Genomic DNA, 20,332 nt, shown 5'->3' on the forward strand with positions numbered 1-20,332 from the left:
AGCCTTGTGTATTTTGACTTGTGAGCAATTTATAATGGATAATCTGATGGTCAAGGGGTGAAGAAGGCTATCACGGAGGCTATAAACCATAAGTATGCAGTCATTAGTAAACTAACCTAGGCTCCTATAATAATTAATCTTTTTATGTACTATAATAATTAATCTTTTTATGTATTCTTTTGATTTTTTGTGTTCAAGATACCAAATTCCTTATATAAGGAGCTGGCCTCTGTTCAGAATTTAGAACATACCTTGTCTGCCATTAAGACATGTATATCCTTATATATTGATATATTAATAAACAATTGTAAATTTTGAGCACAGATTAGTATTATTTTATTTACAATTCTACACCTATATATATTGTAACCACAGAAAGGTGGTATCTCATATCCCATCCCATCCACTGCACCACATGTGTGCATTCGCACCCACCCCTACCTTCTGTGCCCTATGTGCAGTCACACCCCCAAGCTCTTCTCTTCTGCACCCATCCCTACTCTGCTGCATCCTATGTTCCCCATGTGTGCACACACACCTCCAGCTTCATACCCCTTCCCCTGCTGCACCCTCTGTACTCCATGACTACTTGCACCCCCAACCATGTACCCCTTCCAATCCACACCCACCATAATCCTACTGCACCCCATGTGCACTCACACCCTCCCTGTTCCTGCTCCTTTCCTAGCACCCTGGTCACCAGCTGTAATTTTTCAGATCTTCCTCCTGTTTTGGCCCCACCTCTCTGTCAGAATCCAGCCTCCAACTTCCTTATTCTGCTTTTGGTTTTTCTTTGCTTTTCTGAGAAATAATTCAGCACTGAAACAGGGCAGGGCTGAGCCAGAACCCTGCACTGCAAAATTTTAGCTGATGCAGGTAAGTAAGACACTTGGGAAGCAGAAGAGAAAGCCAGGCTTTACTGGCTCTGATATGCGGAGTGACAAGTCAGTGGGCAGGGGCTAATGCACTTCATAGACTAAAGATTATCAGTATATAAAGTCCTTTTCAGAAACTCGTTAGAGAGAGTCTCTGCTCTTTGAAGCGCACAGACAGGCAGGACACACAAAGAAAAACAAACAGGCTGAGTTAAAAGAGCTAAACTGTTCAAGTGGTAGAGGCTATTGAAGAAACATCTACAGTGGATGTCCTGTAACTTTAAGCCTTTTGAGACCTTGGGCCTGTTAATATGAACGTTAACCATTCGTTTCTTTCCTTATTAATTTTGTGAATCAGCTCCAAGCCACCATTATTTGTGTTTAAGAAACAGGATATTTGCATGATCAAGCTTGTATAGTGTTAAATGTAATGTTTTTGAGTGGGGAAGTAGCCTAGTGGTTAGTGCAGTGGACTTTGATCCAGGGGCATAGCCAGACAGCAGATTTTGGGTGGGCCTAGGCAAGAAGTAGGTGGGCACCAAATGTTCTCTCCCCCACCCCCACACCAAAAAAAATATGTCAGCTGATGGGAAAATGCTTCTGTCCAGTCTCCACCGTGGTAGTCTGCAGCAGGCATGCGCTAAAAGCTGAGCATGTGAAGGTGCCAGTATTGTAGAGAGCAGCATTTTCATTACCATGTGCTACTGTTGGATGGGCCTGAGCCCTAAGTGGGTTGGCCCCGGCCCACCAAGGCCCACCTGTGGCTACGCCACTGCTTTGATCCTGGGGAACTGAGTTAAATTCCCACTGTAGCTCCTTGTGACTCAAGGCAAGTCACTTAACCCTCCATTGCCCCTGGTACAAAATAAGTACCTAAATATATATAAACTGCTTTGGATGTAGTTGCAAAAACCTCAGAAAGGGGGTATATCAAATCCCATTGCCCTTTATTTGTCATTATATTGATTATTAACTAAGGCAGTGCTACCCAACTTTGTGTGGCCAGAAACTCATTTTTGTGCCCACAGACAAGCATGTGCCCCCAAGCCCCTACCTTGGATCAGTGATAGTGCTCCCAGCCTTGTACTGCATTAGCTGTGATACTGATATCATCCTCCACCTTCCGTGGAGCCCCTGCAGCTTTAGTGGACTCAATTGGAAGTGTTGGCTGATAGCAGGGATTTTTTTGTCTGGCCTGGTCATGATTTCATTTGGAGTCTTGATCCACAGTTTGGGAAATGTTGAACTAGGGGCCATTTTCTGCCCCACTGGACCACCAGGGAGCAAGAGGTAGGCTTGGGGGTGGGGGCTACAGGAGGGTAGGTGATAGGGAGATGGGAGGGAAGACTTCTATTGAGTTGAGGTGTTGGGGGGGGTCTGTTATTGGGGGAGATGCCAGGAGGGGATGTGCTATTAGGGAGGTCTGCTATTAGGGGAGTAACAACACTCACATTTGGAGGGTGGAGTTGGGTCTTATTGGTGGAGGTCAGGAGGGGGTAGGAAAGGCGGGAGCTCACCCACAGCTTTAGCCATTTCCCGGAAGCTATATAGATACTGCCAGCACTCAATTGACCAAATTAGGACTGTTAGTTATGCAGGTGCAGAAATAGTTCCGGCACTGGCATAGCTGATAGCTCCTCCTTGACTCTGCCGTGGGAACACTCTTCTCTGGCCCACTTTAAAAATGGCTGGTCAGAGCCGATATTCAATGTCACTATTCAAGTAAGTGCCACTGAAAATTAGCAGCCAACCTGCACAGTACGATCTAAGTGGGCCTCTCCTGCCCACTTAAATCGCTTTGAATATCGACTAGATAAAGTTTTGTCCTGCATAGCCCTAGTAAAGCCCGTCATAAACTTAGAGTATCCTTAGCTGTAGGAGGAGTGAGGGGTAAAGCCTGAAACAAGCACTGAGGATCCTTAGCTGGGTGGGGGGGGGGGGGGGGGGGTTAGGGGGTAAAGCTTGGGATAAGCAATGGGCACAGATGATCAGTTGGATAGAAACAAAACTTGGCTGTTGAGGTGTTATGTTGGGCAAGAGTAGTTGGGAATTAAGGCCAATGCCAGATGGATTTCTACAGTCTGTGCCCTGCAAATGGCAAAAGACAGATGTAGATCAAGTCTGTGTATTATATATCACTTTATTTTCATATGCTTCAAGTCAGGGTACTGTACATCTCAAGGGGGAGGGGAAGACTTCCTAATGTTTAAATTATTTAATAGCAAGCAATATTGATTTTACTTTATATACTAATTATGTTGTAGTAGGGGAGGAAAAAGACCTCAGAAGCTCAGCCTGTAGAATTTGTAGTATACCACAGTAGCTGAGTGAACCTCCTCATAGGTCTAAAAAACCTATGAGGTTTATTATGTTTTTCTAAAAAAATTGTTATATAGTTTAACTTCTATAGTGTTGTCTTTAAACAGAGAATGGCACTTATCTGAGTATATAGCTGCTTGTACGGTTAGCTCAACAGAGCGCCTCCGTTTCACAGTTTGTCAGACTAATTTTCAAAGCAGCCAGACTAATTTTCAATCATAATGTTATCAATAGAAATCAAACAAAATAAAACATGGAAAAGAAAATAAGATGATACCTTTTTTATTGGACATAACTTAATACATTTCTTGATTAGCTTTCGAAGGTTGCCCTTCTTCGTCAGATCGGAAATAAGCAAATGTGCTAGCTGACAGTGTATAAAAGTGAAAACATTCAAGCATTACTATGACAGTCTGACAGGGTGGAAGGATGGGGGTGGGTAGGAGGTATGCATGGAGACATCAAAGCATATCATTGGTATTCTAACAGGATAGGTGTGGATAGGTGAGGGGAGGGTGATCAACAGGGAAATACAGCTTTATGGTTTATAATGGGCTAGGAACCCCAGATCCTTGTTAAGTCCTTTCTGTTGGGTGTTAAAATATTCAATCATTCTGACTTCAAAGGTCTTACGTTCTTGTATGGTTTTAAAGTTACCTTTCAGGATTCTCACTGTGAAGTCACTGGTACAGTGTCCTGGTCCTGTAAAATGCTGACCAACCTTAAGAGTGGACTAACACGGCTACCACACTCCTCAATCATAATGTTTAAATTAGTAATTTAACCAAAAGTATTGTTAACAGTGTTTATAATATATATTGTCACAGGACTGCATCATATTTAACTGCTTATATGTGGTTGGCCTGATAGCATATTGCCAACCAGTGTTTAAGCATGAATGACTATAATCAGCATAGAGTGATACTGGATCAGGTCTGATTAGACATCATATTTTTATGTTTGTGTTTTGTGTGAACAGCCAGCAAGCTCTGCATTCTGAGTAATAAGGCGGAAAATCCTGATGGGAGACCCAGTGAGGAGAGGTAAGATGATATGGGAATAAAGAGAGGTGAATAACAGAGGAGATAGAAAGAATGTGATAGGGAGGGGGAGGATGATAGCCTGTTGAATGACAGGAGAGAGGGTGGGTGTCTCAGATGAGAGGGGTGGGGAAGGGTAAGGATGTATAGGTGGATGTCTCAGGTGAGAGGGGGTAAATGAGGGCAGCATTAGATCCAAATCTGTGTTATGACCATCTTCTGAGCCTAGTACCTATATAGAATATGTAAACTGCTTTGGTTGCACCTCAGAAAGGCAGTATATCAAGTCCCTGATCCTTTAGGAATGGAGGAGTAGTCTAGTGGTTGGTGCAGCGGACTTTGATCCTGGGAACTGGGTTCAATTCCCACTGCAGCTCCTTGTGACTCTGGGCAAGTCACTTAACCCTCCATTGCCCCAGGTACCTGTCTTATACTATGTAAACCACTTTGAGGCCCAGATGCACTAAACCTTAACGACCCTTTAACAAAGAAATTTTCAACAGTAGCATGCATTAAAGGCCATTTTCCGACGATGCTAGCAGCTAACGAAAACGGAATGCAAACGAGTAACTACCATTGAAATGTGGACAATTCGGGATGCACTAACCATACCGACGATTGCAATGAATCATTTACCATGATAAATTTAACGTGAGGTCAGACCTGTCGTTAAGGCCTGAGCTGTCATTTCCCCGCTTCCCCCTGCACCATAAAAATCCAAGCTGGCATGTTTAAGTGAGATTAAATAAAAATGCTACCAATAAAGAATGACAAGGTGGATGCAGTACTTCATAGGCTTCCCCCTGCATTAATAGAAAAGCAAAACAAAAATCGAAAAAGGATTGGGAGGGGGAAAAGGCGCTCGTCAGGAGCATCCTGTATGGAGGGCCTTGCCCCCCCTCCGAGGTCGCCGCTGCTCCCCGCTTCCGCCTGTATTAAATAAAAAATAAAAACAAAAATCAAAAGTTTAGCAGCCCCGGTCCCCCTCCCTTCCTCTCTCTCTCTTTCTCCTTTTCCCACAGCTCCGCCTCCCGCCATCCTCCACCCCCGTGCCCTGCCCTCCTGAGGTCGTCGCCGCCGGCCCCCCCTCCACCGCCCCCCCTCGCCTTACCGGGCCCGCACAGCTCCTCTCACCTCTGTGTGAAGGCACTGCACGGGCAAGAACAGCTGATCGGCGATCAGTGATGCCTCCTCTGACGTCCCTCCGTTCTTCCTGGGCCCGCCCTCCTCTTTTTCGATTTTTGTTTTGCTTTTCTATTAATGCAGGGGGAAGCCTATGAAGTACTGCATCCACCTTGTCATTCTTTATTGGTAGCGTTTTTATTTAATCTCACTTAAACATGCCAGCTTGGATTTTTATGGTGCAGGGGGAAGCGGGGAGATGACAGCTCAGGCCTTAATGACAGGTCTGACCTCACGTTAAATTTATCACGGTAAATGATTCGTTGCAATCGTTGGTATGGTTAGTGCATCCCGAATTGTCCACATTTCAATGGTAGTTACTCGTTTGCATTCCGTTTTCGTTAGCTGCTAGCGTCGTCGGAAAATAGCCTTTAATGCATGCTATGGTTGAAAATTTCTTCGTTAAAGGGTGGTTAAGGTTTAGTGCATCTGGGCCTGAGGGCCAGATGCATCAACCAAACGCTGCTCCCCGCTTCCCCCCCTTCCCTGTGCATCAAAACAAAAATCAAAACAAGGCTGCCCCGGCCCCCCTCCCTTCCTCTCTTTCCCAGCTCTGCCTCCCGCCATCCTCCGCCCCCGTGCCCCGCCCCCGACGCCCCCCCTGAGGTCGTCGCCGCTCCCCCCCTCCACCAGGCCCACGCAGCGCCTCTCACCCCCCTGAGGTCGTTGCTGCCGCTCCCCCCCCTCCACCGGGCCCCCTCCTTCTTACCGAGCCCGTGCAGCGCCTCTCACCTCTGTGTGAAGGCGCTGCACAGGCAAAAAGAACAGCTGATGCCTCTTCGCCCAGTCTTCGCGTCTCTCCTTTCCTCTTGGGCCCGCCCTTGTCTGACGTAAGTAACCTACGTCAGATGGGGGCGGGCCCAGGAGGAAAGGAGAGACGCAAAGATTGGGCGAAGAGGCATCAGCTGTTCTTTTTGCCTGTGCAGCGCCTTCACACAGAGGTGAGAGGCGCTGCGCGGGCTCGGTAAGAAGGAGGGGGCCCGGTGGAGGGGGGGGAGCGGCAGCAACGACCTCAGGGGGGTGGCAGGGGCGAGGCACAGGGGCGGAGGATGGCGGAAGGCGGAGCTGGGAAAGAGAGGAAGAGAGGAAGGGAGGGGGGCCGTGGCAGCCTTAAGTTTTGATTTTTGTTTTGATGCAGGGGGAAGCGGGGGGAAGTGGGGAGCAGTGGCGAACTCGAGCGGGGCAGGGGGGGGCAAGGCCGTCCATGAAGGACGCTCCTGACGAGCGCCTTTGCCCCCTCCTGAGCTTGCCATCCTATAAGGTTTGTTTGTTTTCTGTTTTTCCAAGCCCGCACAGCCACAACGAGAGGTCCAGACCTCTCGTTAGATTTCACGGCGTTTCGTTCGGTTTTCCTGCGTTAAACCAATCGGAAAAGGTTAGTGCATCTTGTTACAGTAGGGTTTCTACACGAATTGCTCATCTGCATTCCGTTTTCGTTAGCTGCTACCGTCGTTGGAAAATGGGCTTTAGTGCATGCAATGGTTAAAAAATTCTTTGTTAAAGGCTCATTTAAGGCTCTTAAAGTTTAGTGCATCTGGCCTTGAGTGTCTAGTTTCTGTTTTGTGTGAGTCTCCACTTTTACAATGTTTGGATCTAGCTCCACCAGTTTTTGCCTAAAAGCAATTCCTTGGGGGAAACATCAGACTTTTTCACTTTTCAGATGTGGAGTTTGGTCTGAATGGCCCAAGAAGAGGGTAAATTTGACACATTTTGACAAAAAAGGCATGGGAGGGTTGAGCTAAAGCTGTCTCAAATAGTGCCGAGACTCTCGGACCTTGCTAGAAGATGTTCAGTTTCTGCCCAGACCAGTAAGGATTTGTGTGAACCAATGAGTATTGGTCTCTGTACTCATGCTGCTATTTATTCACCACAGCAGCTGAACTGGCTATGAAGCTGGCAAAAGCCATCGAAGAAGGCGACAAGGAGGTGGCCATTCAATGTGCTGGGCAGCTAGCTGAGCAACAGACCCCTCTGGTCATCCATGTCACTCAGACGGCATATCCAGTTCAGGTTATCCGGTAAGCATGCTTTGCTGTGAGCTAGCAAGGACAGAAGCAGATTACTGGGGACATATCTACTTCCAGTTTCTTTAAGTCAGTTCTGGACTAGGTGCTTACAACTAGGCCCAGCTTATCCTGTTCTGTAGGACCAACACGCTGCTAGAAACGGCATTAGACAGGTGTATGTATGAGTGGTCTTTATCTCATTGCCTTTCTTCCTTCCGTCAAAAACAAAAGATATATCTAGGACTGATGCCCCAAAAGCCCTTTTCTCCATCTTCCCCCTTCCTCCTAGCTGTCACTACACAAAAAAGTTCCTGGGTTGCCCTTACACTTCATGCTGCCCAAAAAAAGGAGCGCACCATTTTCAAAGGGGAGTGAAGGAGTGGCCTAGTGGTTAGAGCACTGGTCTTGCAATCCAGAGGTGGCCAGTTCAAATCTCACTACTGCTCCTTGTGATCTTGGGCAAGTCACTAAGAGGGGCATAATCAAAAGGCGCCAGCAAAATAGCTGGCCAGCCATCTCCAGACCGCAAGCAGGCAGAGCCAACCATATTTTCAAAAAAGATGGCCGGCCATCTTTTTCTTCACTAATACGGTTGGGCCCGGCCAAATGTCAGAGTTCGCCGGGCTTGAGATGGTCGGCCTCGATTTTCGGCCATAATGGAAAAAAATGCCAGCGATCTCAAACCCGGCGAAATTCAAGGCATTTGGTCGTGGGAGGAGCATTTGTAGTGCACTGGTCCCCCTGACATGCCAGGACACCAACCTAGCACCCTAGGGGGCACTTCTAAAAATTAAAAATAAAAATAGCTCCCAGGTGCATAGCTCCCTTCCCTTGGCTGTTTAGCCCCCCCCCCCAAAAAAAAACCACTCCCCACACCTCTACACCATTACCATAGCCCTAAGAAGTGAAGGGGGGCACCTACATGTGAGTACAGTGGGTTTTGGGTGGGTTTTGGAGGGCTCCCATTTACCACTACAAGTGGAACAGGTAGGGGGGATGGGCCTGGGTCCACCTGTCTGAAGTGCACTGCACCCACTACAAACTGCTCCAGGGACTTGCATACTGCTGTCAGGGAGCTGGGTATGACATTTGAGGCTGGCATAGAGGCTGACAAAAAATGTTTTTTATTTTTATATTTCAACAATTTTATTGAAGACAAAATAAACACGAATTCTATTTGTGAGATGCACATGGTACAAAAATGGCGCATAGCCAGCAGTCAACACATTAGTACTTGTGTATATATAACACTGTCTTCAAACTTTTAACTTTTACCCCATCTCCCCAACAAAGCATGAGATTCCTCGGGTACTTTAACCAATACCCTACCCCCCCTACTACCATATCCCCCCTCCACCTTCTTCATTCCTAATCCACCCTCCCTTCCCCTCCCCTTTGGATAACACTGTGTAAACTGCAATACTCAAACACTCTTTGCTGCTTTGGCCATTCATAGCTTGTTAAGTACAAGACTTCTACCACGGCATAGGCGCCCCGTATAAGAGGCTTGGGGAGGCTAAGCCTCCTCAGCCCAGCTGTTACCTTCCCCGCCTACCTCTTGCTCCAAATGTCCCGAACCCATCCCTCTCTCAGCCCCCCCCCCCCCATGCTGGTGGTCAAAGAGGCACCTGTACAAGATGAACCTCGAACTTTAAAGCCTTGCCTACCAGCTCTTACTACAGCGATCGGTCTCACCTCCTCACGATCTCCAGACTCTGTAGGCTGTTTGCTTCAGGTGCGGCCGGGAATCTGTATTCGGTCCGATCGATGGTGCTGCTAATTTGCCTTGATTGCTGTCAGTAGCGACACTGCAGCGATTAAGGCAGGCTGCCTCGTTCTTCCCAGTGATACCTCCCGCCCTCTTCTGATGCAACTTCCTGTTCCGCGTGGGCGGGAGGCATCACTGGGAAGAACGAGGCCGCTGCAGTGTCGCTACTGACAGCGATCAAGGCAAATTAGCAGCACCATCGGACCACAGAGAGGAGAGTGAGAATCAGAGCCGCTGGGAGTTGGGGCTGTGAGGTTGTGGTGAAAGGAAAGGGCAGAAACGCTTGATTTGTGGAGGGAGGGAGAGGTGCTAGATCTGAGAATAAGAGGATAGATATGGGGGGGGGGGGGTGAGAGACAGAGAGAGAGGATTGACGAAGTGGAAGAAAGTGGGAGATATAGAGAGCAATACTGGACCATGGGTGGGGGAAAGAGGAAGGCATTCAGGCCCCAGAGTAGGAGTGCAGGAGGAAGGAAAGACAGAGAAGAGTGGAAGGTCAGGGAGAGCAAGAAGAGATGCAGGGCATGGAGAAAGCATAGGGAAAGGGACACACAGGGGCAATGCTGGACACAATGAGGTAGGGTGGGGAGGGACAAACAGGATGAAATGCAGGAAAGAGCAAGACAGAGGGAAGATGCTGAATGTAATGGGAGGACAGAGACACTGAGAGGGCAGATGGAACATAGGGACAGGGACACACAGAATGGAAATGCTGGACGGGACCAGTAGGGACACAGAGGGAAGATCAATGGTGGACAAGGCAAAACAAATGTCAAACGGACAGGGGATACTGCAAAAACAGGAAAAACAGAAAATAGACACTGGACCAGCGTGACTACAAAAATAAAATGCTCCGACAAGGTAGAAAGAAGAATTTTATTCTGAATTTATTAATTGAAATATCAGCTTTTGGAAATGTGCATCTGTGATATGTTGCATGTAAGTTTCAATTTTTCTAGTATTGCTGCATGCCGAGTCTGACTACTTGAGGTAACTTTCCAGTTTTGCCTTCGTATCTGTTGTGTCATGTGTTTTTCATGTGTGATCAAGATGCAGTATTCTGCTAGTGTGTAGTATTTGCCTGCATTTTGTTTTGTTTCACTAGGTTGTGTACTGGTGTTTTAGAGCCCGGTGTAATTATACTGCTGCCTTTCCACGCATAAGGTTGTAGCTCGTCCTGTCCTTGGAATTAGTGCTGTTATGATTTGGTAAGGTTATGAGTGTGTTTTTGCACAAGTTTGTGTATAGTGTTTTGCAGTGGAGAGATTGTGTGTTGGCCTTACTGAGGTGGCACCAAAACATCAGAAAGGGTGTACAGCGTAAATCATGACACACTACCTCTTGAAGGATCTACATATGGTCCTTAATAAAAGGAGCTCATTGTGAACACTAGCCACCCTAAAAGGGTGTTCTTTGGCTCTACATGAGAATTGTGATATTATGATCCCTTGTTTCATATTGTTGACGGTCTGCTTTTTCCGTATGGGTGGTATATTGGTGTATTAGGGTCTGCCTAGTGTTATGGTACAGTAAGGTTCTGGGTGTGTTTTTGCACAAATTTGTGCATAGTGTTTTACAGTTGAGCGATTGTGGTTAGTATATGCTTTGAGCAACCACTTTATTCTTTGACATATGATATATATCTAATATCTAAATTTAATAAAAGGTATTAATTGTGACTTTTATTTTTTTTCTGTGTGTTGTCAATTGTGGATATAAGCTCCGCCCCTGGCTCCACCCCCCAACCCCGCCCCCTTTAGCCTCCCCAAACAGTTGGGCCACCGACCGCCTATGTACCACGGTGTGTAAGTTTATCTATAAAAGGTCCCCAAATCTTAAGAAAACGAGTTTTCCTTTTATAGGAGCCTTTGGCTTCTTTCACTTCCCACATCATTAATTGGTGTATTTGATTCCGCCAGTGCCAAAGCTCAGGGGGTTCTGAAGAAGTCCATGACTGCAAGATACACTTCCTTGCTAGCAAACAAAGTTTACGACAGAGTAGTTTTTCATCCGCTTTCAGACCCCTAAATGATCCAGGGCAGTCCAGGACCAGTTGAATAGGTGTTCCTTTAAATTGGCCGGACATCATAAGGGATAAGAAATCCTCCACTCTTCTCCAGAAATGCTGTACAATTGTGCATTCCCAAAATGGATGATAATAGGTGTTATCAGAAATATTACATTTCAAACAAACAGGTGTATGGATCCCTCCCGCTGTAAACAGTTGAACCTGCGTGAAGTAGGCCCTGTGTACTACTCGAAAAGCGCATTCACGATAGCTCGCCCTACTTACCAAGTTAGGTATTCCCGCCTAATGGTTAGGGTGGTGGACTTTGGTCCTGGGGAACTGAGGAACTGAGTTTGATTCCCACTTCAGGCACAGGCAGCTACTTGTGACTCTGGGCAAGTCACTTAACCCTCCATTGCCCCAGGTACAAATAAGTACCTGTATACAATATGTAAGCCGTATTGAACCTGCCATGAGTGGGAAAGCGCGGGGTACAAATGTAACAAAAATAAAATAAATATGAGCATCAATATCCCAATCAGTAAGGTCCCTCCCCACATCTACTTCCCATCTTTGCCTAAGCTGGGCTAGCTCCTCCCCAGGCATCAGAGACCATATCTTTCCCTGAATGCTGGAAATAGAGGGAGCCTCTTCTGAGAGCTCCATAAACATTTCCTGAATCTTCTTACCCAAGCCAATTTTCAATGCTTCTTTATCTAAGGACCTAATATAATGTTTTAGCTGACAGTGAGCAAACGTATCGCCTCATTTTATAGATTCAGGTAGGAGCAATTGATCTAATGCTTTAATCTCTCCCTCTGGATTCACTAACTTCCCTACACAGTCGAGTCCCAATTATCCCCATCTCACAAAAGTCTGGTTCGCCATCCCGGGTAAAAATCCTGGATTCCCCACAATAGTTAAAAGCTCTGTTGTGCTTGCATCCCCTCCCAAACATTTCCCCCAAAATTTCCATGCGGCCTGCATGGGGCCCAAAAGCACAGATTGCCTAATAGACATTGGTACTGAAGGTCCCTCTGCATGCAATAAAGAAATCAGTGTGTACGGTCGAAAGAGAGCTCTTTCCATCTCAAGAGGGGTATTATAACCAATTGAAAAGACCCAGTCCCTAACATGTCGTAAGAGACATGCGATATTGTAATATTGCAAGTTAGGTAATCCCAGCCCTCCCTGCTTCCAGCCACCCCATAGGCGTGTTAGTCGGATTTTAGCCTTTTTGTGTGCCCAACAGAATCTCATAATTAAACGATAAAAAACTCTAATGTCCTTCTTTAATAAACACAGTGGTAAAATTTGTAGCATATATAGCCACCTGGGAAGAATTACTATTCTGACGAGGCACAGTCGCCCCGACAAAGATAATGCCAGTGGTTGCCACATCTCCAATTGCTGCTCTGTTTTGTCCACAAGTCTCCTAACATTTAATCTATATAGCGTCTTTGTCTGCATAGTAAGAAGGACCCCCAAATATCTAAATGAGTCCTCCTCCCAACGCAAAGGGAACTACTCCAGCCAGAGTCGCCTTGCAGCAGCTGGTACCACTAGCGCTTCTGACTTATCAAAATTTAATTTGAACCCAGTGTATGCTCCAAATTCTTGAAAGGTTTCTAAAAGGGCTGTCAAGGATTCCCGTGGTTCCGTGAGCAGGCCCAGGAGGCCATCAGCGAATGCAGCAACTTTAAACTCCTGAGCCCCAATCTGTACCCCATGGATGGCCGGACACGAACTCAGATCCCGAATCAAGGGATCCAGATACAGGGCAAAAAGCAAAGGTGACAGAGGGCATCCCTGCCTAGTCCCTCGCCGAATCTCAAATTCCCCTGAGCACACCCCATTTACCATTACTCTAGCCCTTGGGGAAAAATACGATGTCCTAATCGCCTGCATAAACCATCCCTGAAACCCATAGGTATCTAAAACAGTAAATAAAAAGGGCCACTCCAAGCGATCAAACGCCTTTTCAGCATCAAAACTAATCATAATTGAGGCCTCACAGGTCGCCTCTAAACGTTCTAAGGAAGCTAAAATGCGCCGCATGTTCCGTGCAACCGATCTCCCCTGCACGAACCCCACTTGTGCCTCATGAACTATATCCGGGAGCACTCTACGCAGTCTATTGGCAAGTATTTTTGCTAACAACTTTACCTCTTGATTTAGAAGGGAGATAGGTCTATAAGATGTCACCAATGTAGGGTCCCTCTGTGGTTTGGGCAAAACTATAATCTGAGCTAAGTTAAGATGGTCCGGTAGGCGACCGCGTTCTACCCAGGTGTTAAATGCATTAGTTAGCACAGGCACTATGGGGTCTCTCATCATTTTATAGAACTCTGCTTTGAGCCCATCAGGAATGTTTTTTATTTTTATTTTTTTGGGTGGGAGGGGGTTGGTGACCACTGGGGGAGTAAGGGGTGGTCATCCCCGATTTCCTCCGGTGGTCATTTGGTCAGTTGGGGCCCCTTTTTGAAGCTTGGTTGTGAAAAAATAGGGACCAAGTAAAGCCGGCAAAATGCTCGTCAAGCCTGGCTTTTTTTTTTCCATTATCAGGCGAAGCCGGCCATCTCATGAGCACGTCCCAGTCCCGCCTTTACTTCCCTGCCGACACGCCCCCTTGATGTTTCACCGGCTCCGCAACAGAAAGCAGTTGAACCCGGCCAAAATCGGCTTTCAATTATACCGATTTGGCCGGGTTCAGGAGATCGCCGGCCATCTCCCGATTTGTGTTGGAAGATGGCCAGCGATCACTTTCGAAAATAAGCATGTTAACCCTCCATTGCCTCAGGTACAAACTTAGATTGTGAGCCCTCCTGGGACAGAGAAATATCCAGAGTACCTGAATGTAACTCACCTTGAGCTATATTGAAAAAGATGTGAGCAAAATCTAAATAAATAAACGCTGGTAGGAACAAGGAGGTTTAATAAACAGGAGTGGAAGTGAGTCTATCTAGTCCATTGTCAGCAAGGAAGCCAATTAGGACAGTCTGACTTTCCCCTTCCCAGCACAGCTGGCATCCCCCATTTACACAAAACAAAGCAAGCAAACCAGTGAGCTGCTGCATCCACATTGTTGTTGTTGTTGTTGTTTTTTATTGTTGGTGCAGTCTAAAGCTGTTTCATTTGGATAGGCAGTGCCTTAAAAGGTGGACAAAAGTTTGTTTTTGTTTTTTTTTTTACTTATTGGACAGCTTTTTAATATATTTGAAAGCTTCCCATATGTAGATATAAATATCATGAAATAACAATTGAATATCACTAAAACAGCTTAAAACTTATAGCTGGTAGAAACAGCAATTTTAAACTCTGTATTTTGTGCTCATTTTTCTACACTAAAAACTAAATAAATACACTGTATACACTACAGATGGCCAAATTTCAGCGAGGATATCCTGTTTCCTGATGGGTTCATCTTAAGATTTAACAATTTTTATTGATGAATGCTCATATGAAACATGTCCATACCAATCCATACAAAACTAGTAGTAAACATATTCAAACTTGTGCTAATACAGCTAAACATCTATCATCAAAGTTTTCCTTCCCCTCCCCTTCCCTATCCCCTACCCCCCCCCCCCCATTCACCTATCCCCTCTCTCCCCCTTCCCCCCCTTCCGACTAGTATTCCCCGACTAATATATTTATTAGCATAAGCACATATAAGCAGGAGTTCCATACAGAACAGGTGTCAAGAACTTTATATATTCAATTGTAGAATGCATCAGATTGCAACCTAAGTATTATTCAATAAAGTTCTAAATAAAATATGAACTACTGACAACATTTTGTGGTCATTATTTGGTACTGTACTGCTTTACTGAGCATCATTTCTCCCACCTTGTAATGCTGCCAATCAACTCCGTATTTCACACATATCAGGAGAACACATTGCATCTTTTAGTGCCCCTATCACTTTCCTACCCCCCAGACTCACCCTCCCCTATACCATACCCACCCCCTCTTCCTCCCACCCCCTTCCAATCCTCACTAAGGTATCTTCCAGAGTTTAACCAACAAATAGACTATGCCCTTCCCCTTCAGAATCAAAGGGAATTTAGTACCAAACTTCTACCTTTGGTATGTAATGACTGAATATATGGGCCCCAAATGTCCAAAAAAAATGTCCTCCTCCTAGAGGAGCCTTATGCCCCGGCACTCAAAAAGCATCAGCTCGTGGAATCTGTTTCTCCAGTGCCAGAAATCCAGGAGAGAACTACCCACCCATTGACAGAGATGCAACCTTTTACCAATCAGACATGCCTTACGAACCAGTTGCCTCCCTGATGTACTCTGCAAAACAAAACTCTCATACTTGTCAAGCAGTATTCCCAATGGAGAACTGACAACTTTAGATCCTAGCAAAAAAGATAAATACTGCATGACCACAATCTAAAAATGCTGCACCCGAGAACACTCCCACAAACAATGGAATAGAGATCCAGGCAACCTCCCACACTTTTCACACAAAGGGTTTTCTACTCCACCCATCTGAAAAAGCTGAGTCTTCGTGATATATGCTCTATGAAGAACTTGGTATTGACACTCACGAAGGCCCGCATTACCCGTCACCCCCGGGATCCGAGAAGTCAATATATCAAAGTCCAGGGATAGTCCCGGCCTAGCTAAATCCCAAGCTCAACGCATTCTGATCAACTCTCTGTCCTTCCCCAACAACTTATACAATTTCGATACCAGCAGCCTATCCGTTCCCCCTCCTTCCAGAAACTGTCTCATCCGGTGACAATGCCGAGATCTCAAAGCCTCAGAGTCTAAGGATCTGACATAATGTGCTATTTGATGATAGGCAAAGATGTTGTTCATGTCATAACCGATATCTAAAGCTCCCAAACTTAACAGCGTCCCTTGTCCGTTCAAAAGATGCTCTAGACGACTAATGCCCAAATGCCCCCAAACTCGAAATGTCTTACTAGCCATCCCAGGCTTAAAAAATAAATTGCCACAAATGGGTAACATATCCGACGTGTTTGTCTGCAAACCCCAAATGCCTATCAAATCTCTCCAAAGAGTCCTCAAAGATGATAACAGCAAGCTATTCTGCAGATGTTCCGGAATGTGGGCTCTAGGTGCCTGTAGTAGAAAATAAAAATTACAAGGGGCAAAGAACTGGCCCTCTATTTGTCGAGGTGTGTAATCTTCTCGATCAAAAAACCAGTCTCCAAAGTGCCTTAGTAGACATGCTCTATTATAACGTTTCAGGTCAGGTAGTCCCAGTCCCTCTTCTCTCCAGTGGCCCATCAACAAAGGCAATGGTAATTTAGCCTTCTTCCCTCCCCAACAATATCGTCGAAATCCGACGATATAACACTTTAAAATCTTTTTGATATATGAGAACAGGCAACAACCTCAAACAATAGAGCCATCTGGGGAACTCCACCATTTGAAATAATTGAATGTGCCCATAGAGTGTAAGGGGCAAATTCATCCAATTATTCAGCCTCGTTTCCGTAGCACGTAACAATCTATCCACATTCAATCGATATATATCTACTGATTTCATGGACAACCAAACACCCAGATAACAAAATAAACCCTTCACCCACCTGAGTGGAAAGGTCTGTCCCCATATCCCTTTCTGCACCTCTGGAGAGGCCAATGCCAAAGATTTCGTATAGTTAAGTTTGAACCCTGCATAATCACCAAATTATTGAAAGAGTTCTAACAACGCCGAGAGTGACTGGAAAGGTTGTGTCAAGTGTACCAGCAAGTCATCCGCAAAGGCCGACATCAAAAAGTGCAAGACCCCTATCGGTACCCCCGTAATCTCCGGATGGGTTTGTATCGCTCTAACCAGGGGATCTAAGAACAACACAAACAATAGAGGAGAGAGCGGACAACCCTGTCTGGTACCTCTAAAGATGTTAAATGAGCGTGAGCGTACCCCATTGACCCAGACATATGCCAAAGGCTCTAAATATAGCACTTGGATTGCATCAAGAAAAAACCCCTGTGTACCATATTGCTGCAAAGCCTCAAACAAATAGGGCCATCTCACCATGTCAAAAGCTTTCTCCGCATCAAAGCTGATTAACAGAGAAGCCAAACGCTTATATTTCACAGTCTCTAGAGAGGCCAATATAGCATGGACATTCCGAACCGCAGTCCTTCCCCTCACAAACCCCACCTGAGCCTCTTCTACCAGCTCTGGGAGCACTCGAGCCAACCTGTTTGCCAATATTTTGGCGTATAATTTGGCGTCTACATTAAGAAGGGAAATTGGCCTGTTCGAGCCGGGGTCTGCCATGTCCTTACCCTCCTTCGGGATGACTACAATCTTGGCTACCTTCATCGTATCCGGAATAGTCCATTCCATTACCATAGAATTAAACAAAGCTAAAAGCGGTCTCTTAAGAGTTTCATAAAACTGCTTATAAAACTCCATACGATACCATCTGGACCCGGCGTTTTATGAGAAGCACTTTGTTGCAATGCAAACATAAGATCTCCCTCTACAATTGGGCTATATAACCTCTGTAACTGTCGAGAGAACAACTTAGGTAACTCTACAGAGTCTAAAAACATATCAGAGTCTAAAAACATATCAGCACGTCGGAGTTCTTTGATTGGGTGACAGGAGAATTGAATCAGGGACGAGCTATGGACGTAATCTACTTAGATTTCAGCAAAGCTTTTGACACGGTTCCCCACAAGAGGCTCTTAAATAAACTGGATGGGCTGAAGATAGGACCCGAAGTGGTGAACTGGATTAGGAACTGGTTGACGGACAGACGCCAGAGGGTGGTGGTGAATGGAATTTGCTCGGAGGAGGGAAAGGTGAGTAGTGGTGTGCCTCAAGGATCGGTGCTGGGACCGATTCTGTTCAATATATTTGTGAGTGACATTGCCAAAGGGTTAGAAGGTAAAGTTTGCCTATTTGCGGATGATACTAAGATCTGTAACAGAGTGGACACCCGGGAGGGAGTGGAAAACATGGAAAAGGATCTGAGGAAGCTAGAAGAATGGTCTAAGGTTTGGCAATTAAAATTCAATGCAAAGAAATGCAAAGTGATGCACTTAGGGAATAGAAATCCACGGGAGACGTATGTGATAGGCAGTGAGAATCTGATAGGTACGGACGGGGAGAGGGATCTTGGGGTGATAATATCTGAGGATCTGAAGGCGACAAAACAGTGTGACAAGGCGGTGGCCATAGCTAGAAGGTTGTTGTCACGTCTGTGGCCGTTACCACCCTCATACTTACCCTGTTTCTGGGAGTCAGTGGCTGTGCTGGCTTCTGCTTGTCTCTGTGTCTGTCTCTGTCTTAGTTTCTTTCTGGCTCTGTGTGCTGATTGCCTTACTGGACCTCACCTGTGTGGGCTATGCCTCTTCCAAGATGGCTGCCACCTCCTCTATGCCAGTATCCAAGATGGCTCCTGCTTGTCCTTCCTGTGGGCTCTCTTTCTCTGTGTGTCAAGCCTCTCTTTGGAGGCAAGGAACTTCCTGCTTCTGTCCTGCTGGTAGTGACTCATCAGTGAGAGCCTTCATAAGGGAGTGCTGGGCTTGCAGTCAGTGCCTTTGCATGAAGTGTTATGCTCTTAGGCCAGGTCAGGTTAGTACGTGTCTGCTGCACTACTGCTTAGCCTCTCTCTGGGTTCCAGCCCAGCTTCTTTCTGTGTCTGTCTGTTGTCTTGCCGTGGGGGGTTTCCCTGCCTCTGTTCCTGGCTTACTCTGCGTTTGGGGTGAAGCCTCTGTTCCTGGCTTGCTCTGTGTTTGGGGTGAAGCCTCTGTTCCTGGCTTGCTCTGCGTTTGGGGTGAAGCCTCTGTTCCTGGCTTACTCTGTGTTTGGGGTGAAGTCTCTGTTCCTGGCTTACTCTGTGTTTGGGGTGAAGCCTCTGTCTGTGTTTGTTCTCTGTTTGCTCTGCTGCCGGCCCAAGACCCTTGGCCTGTCTTCCTGGTTTACTCTGTTCGCTATGTTGCCTATCTTGAACCCTGCTTGTATTTCCTGTGTGTATATCCTGAATCCTGTCTCTCTGTCTAGCTAGTGTTTATGGCCAGGGCGTGGTCCCTGTTTCCTGCTGCTTCCTAGCTAGTGGGTTTACCCGCTGGGTATTCCCTGATCCCCAGTCTGCCTTGCTGGCATGTTGCCCTAGTCTTTGTTCCTATGTCTTGTCTCCTTGGTCTGCCTTCTGGTTCTTGATAGTGGCTGTGCAGCAGCACTCCGTCTGAGTTTAGTTCCTAGTCCAGTTTCCTCGTGTTTCCTTGATCCTCGGTGGGTCCTCTGGATCTCCAGTCCAGCCTTGGCCAGCAAGTCCTGTCGGCCGCCCGCACGCTGGAGCTCAACTCCAGCGGAAAGGTGGCTAAGCACAGGTGAAGCGGTTCCTGTTCTGCCGGTTCCAGTGGCCTACTTCCAGTCCCGAGTTCCAGTCCGGTCCTTCCAGACGTCCAGTTCCAAGATGGTCTTGCCTGCCTCTGCCGCTCCTCGGCAGGGACCCATGGGCTCACGATCCCCAGTGCTGCCTCGAGGACCTGACAGCATTCCAAGGGCCTCGAGAACGCGACAGAATGCAAAGGCCATGAGTCCGGCGAGATCATCGGTCCAGGTGGGCTTCCTGCCCATGCCTTTGTTTCCTATGAACGATCTGGGGGCAGTTCCTGAGTTGGACTTTGATTCCTATGCCAGCCCAGTTCTGTTTTTGGATCCTTTTATGACGCTTCGGGAGTACCGTGATGAACTTTTATCTGATCCTGCTCTGAAGGATACTCCTGAAGCAGCAGCTGAGAGAAAGTGTCTCTGGTGGCGTCTGGTCCGCCATAGCCCCGTTTCTGATATGAACCCTGCTCTCTCGCTCTGTGAGTACCGCCTCAGACTTCTGGAGGAGCCAGCCCTGCGGGATACACCTGAAGCTGAGGCCGAAAGAAGACGCCGGGGAATTCCTCCGCTCGGGGCTTTTCAGCCGCCTCAGCCAAGCAGCCGGCGGTACCATGGTAGGTTAGCTTCTGTTCGGGACCCCACTCCTCTAGCGCTGAGTCCAGTCTGGAGAGGTTCAAGTGGAGCCTTGGGAGCCTGTCCGAGTGAAGCCGCCAGCTAAGCCTCTGAGGTCGGCCCGAGGGACGGTCCTGACCCTGTCTCTGAGGTCAGGCCGAGTGAGACGTCGGACCAAGCC

General features: G+C 46.8%; 1 protein-coding gene across 1 annotated transcript in view; it reads left to right on the plus strand.

The window, feature by feature from the left end:
* Positions 1-791: 791 nt before the first annotated feature.
* RBCK1 (RANBP2-type and C3HC4-type zinc finger containing 1) overlaps positions 792-20,332 on the plus strand; it is a 164,343-nt gene continuing 144,802 nt past the window's right edge. The window contains 3 exon segments of the mRNA XM_030212878.1: positions 792-876; positions 4,174-4,237; positions 7,290-7,434. Coding sequence (XP_030068738.1) covers positions 4,216-4,237; positions 7,290-7,434 — 167 coding nt within the window. The 5' untranslated portion in view covers positions 792-876; positions 4,174-4,215.

This window comes from Microcaecilia unicolor, chromosome 8 (assembly GCF_901765095.1).
Source record: "Microcaecilia unicolor chromosome 8, aMicUni1.1, whole genome shotgun sequence".
NCBI classification, from domain to species: domain Eukaryota; kingdom Metazoa; phylum Chordata; class Amphibia; order Gymnophiona; family Siphonopidae; genus Microcaecilia; species Microcaecilia unicolor.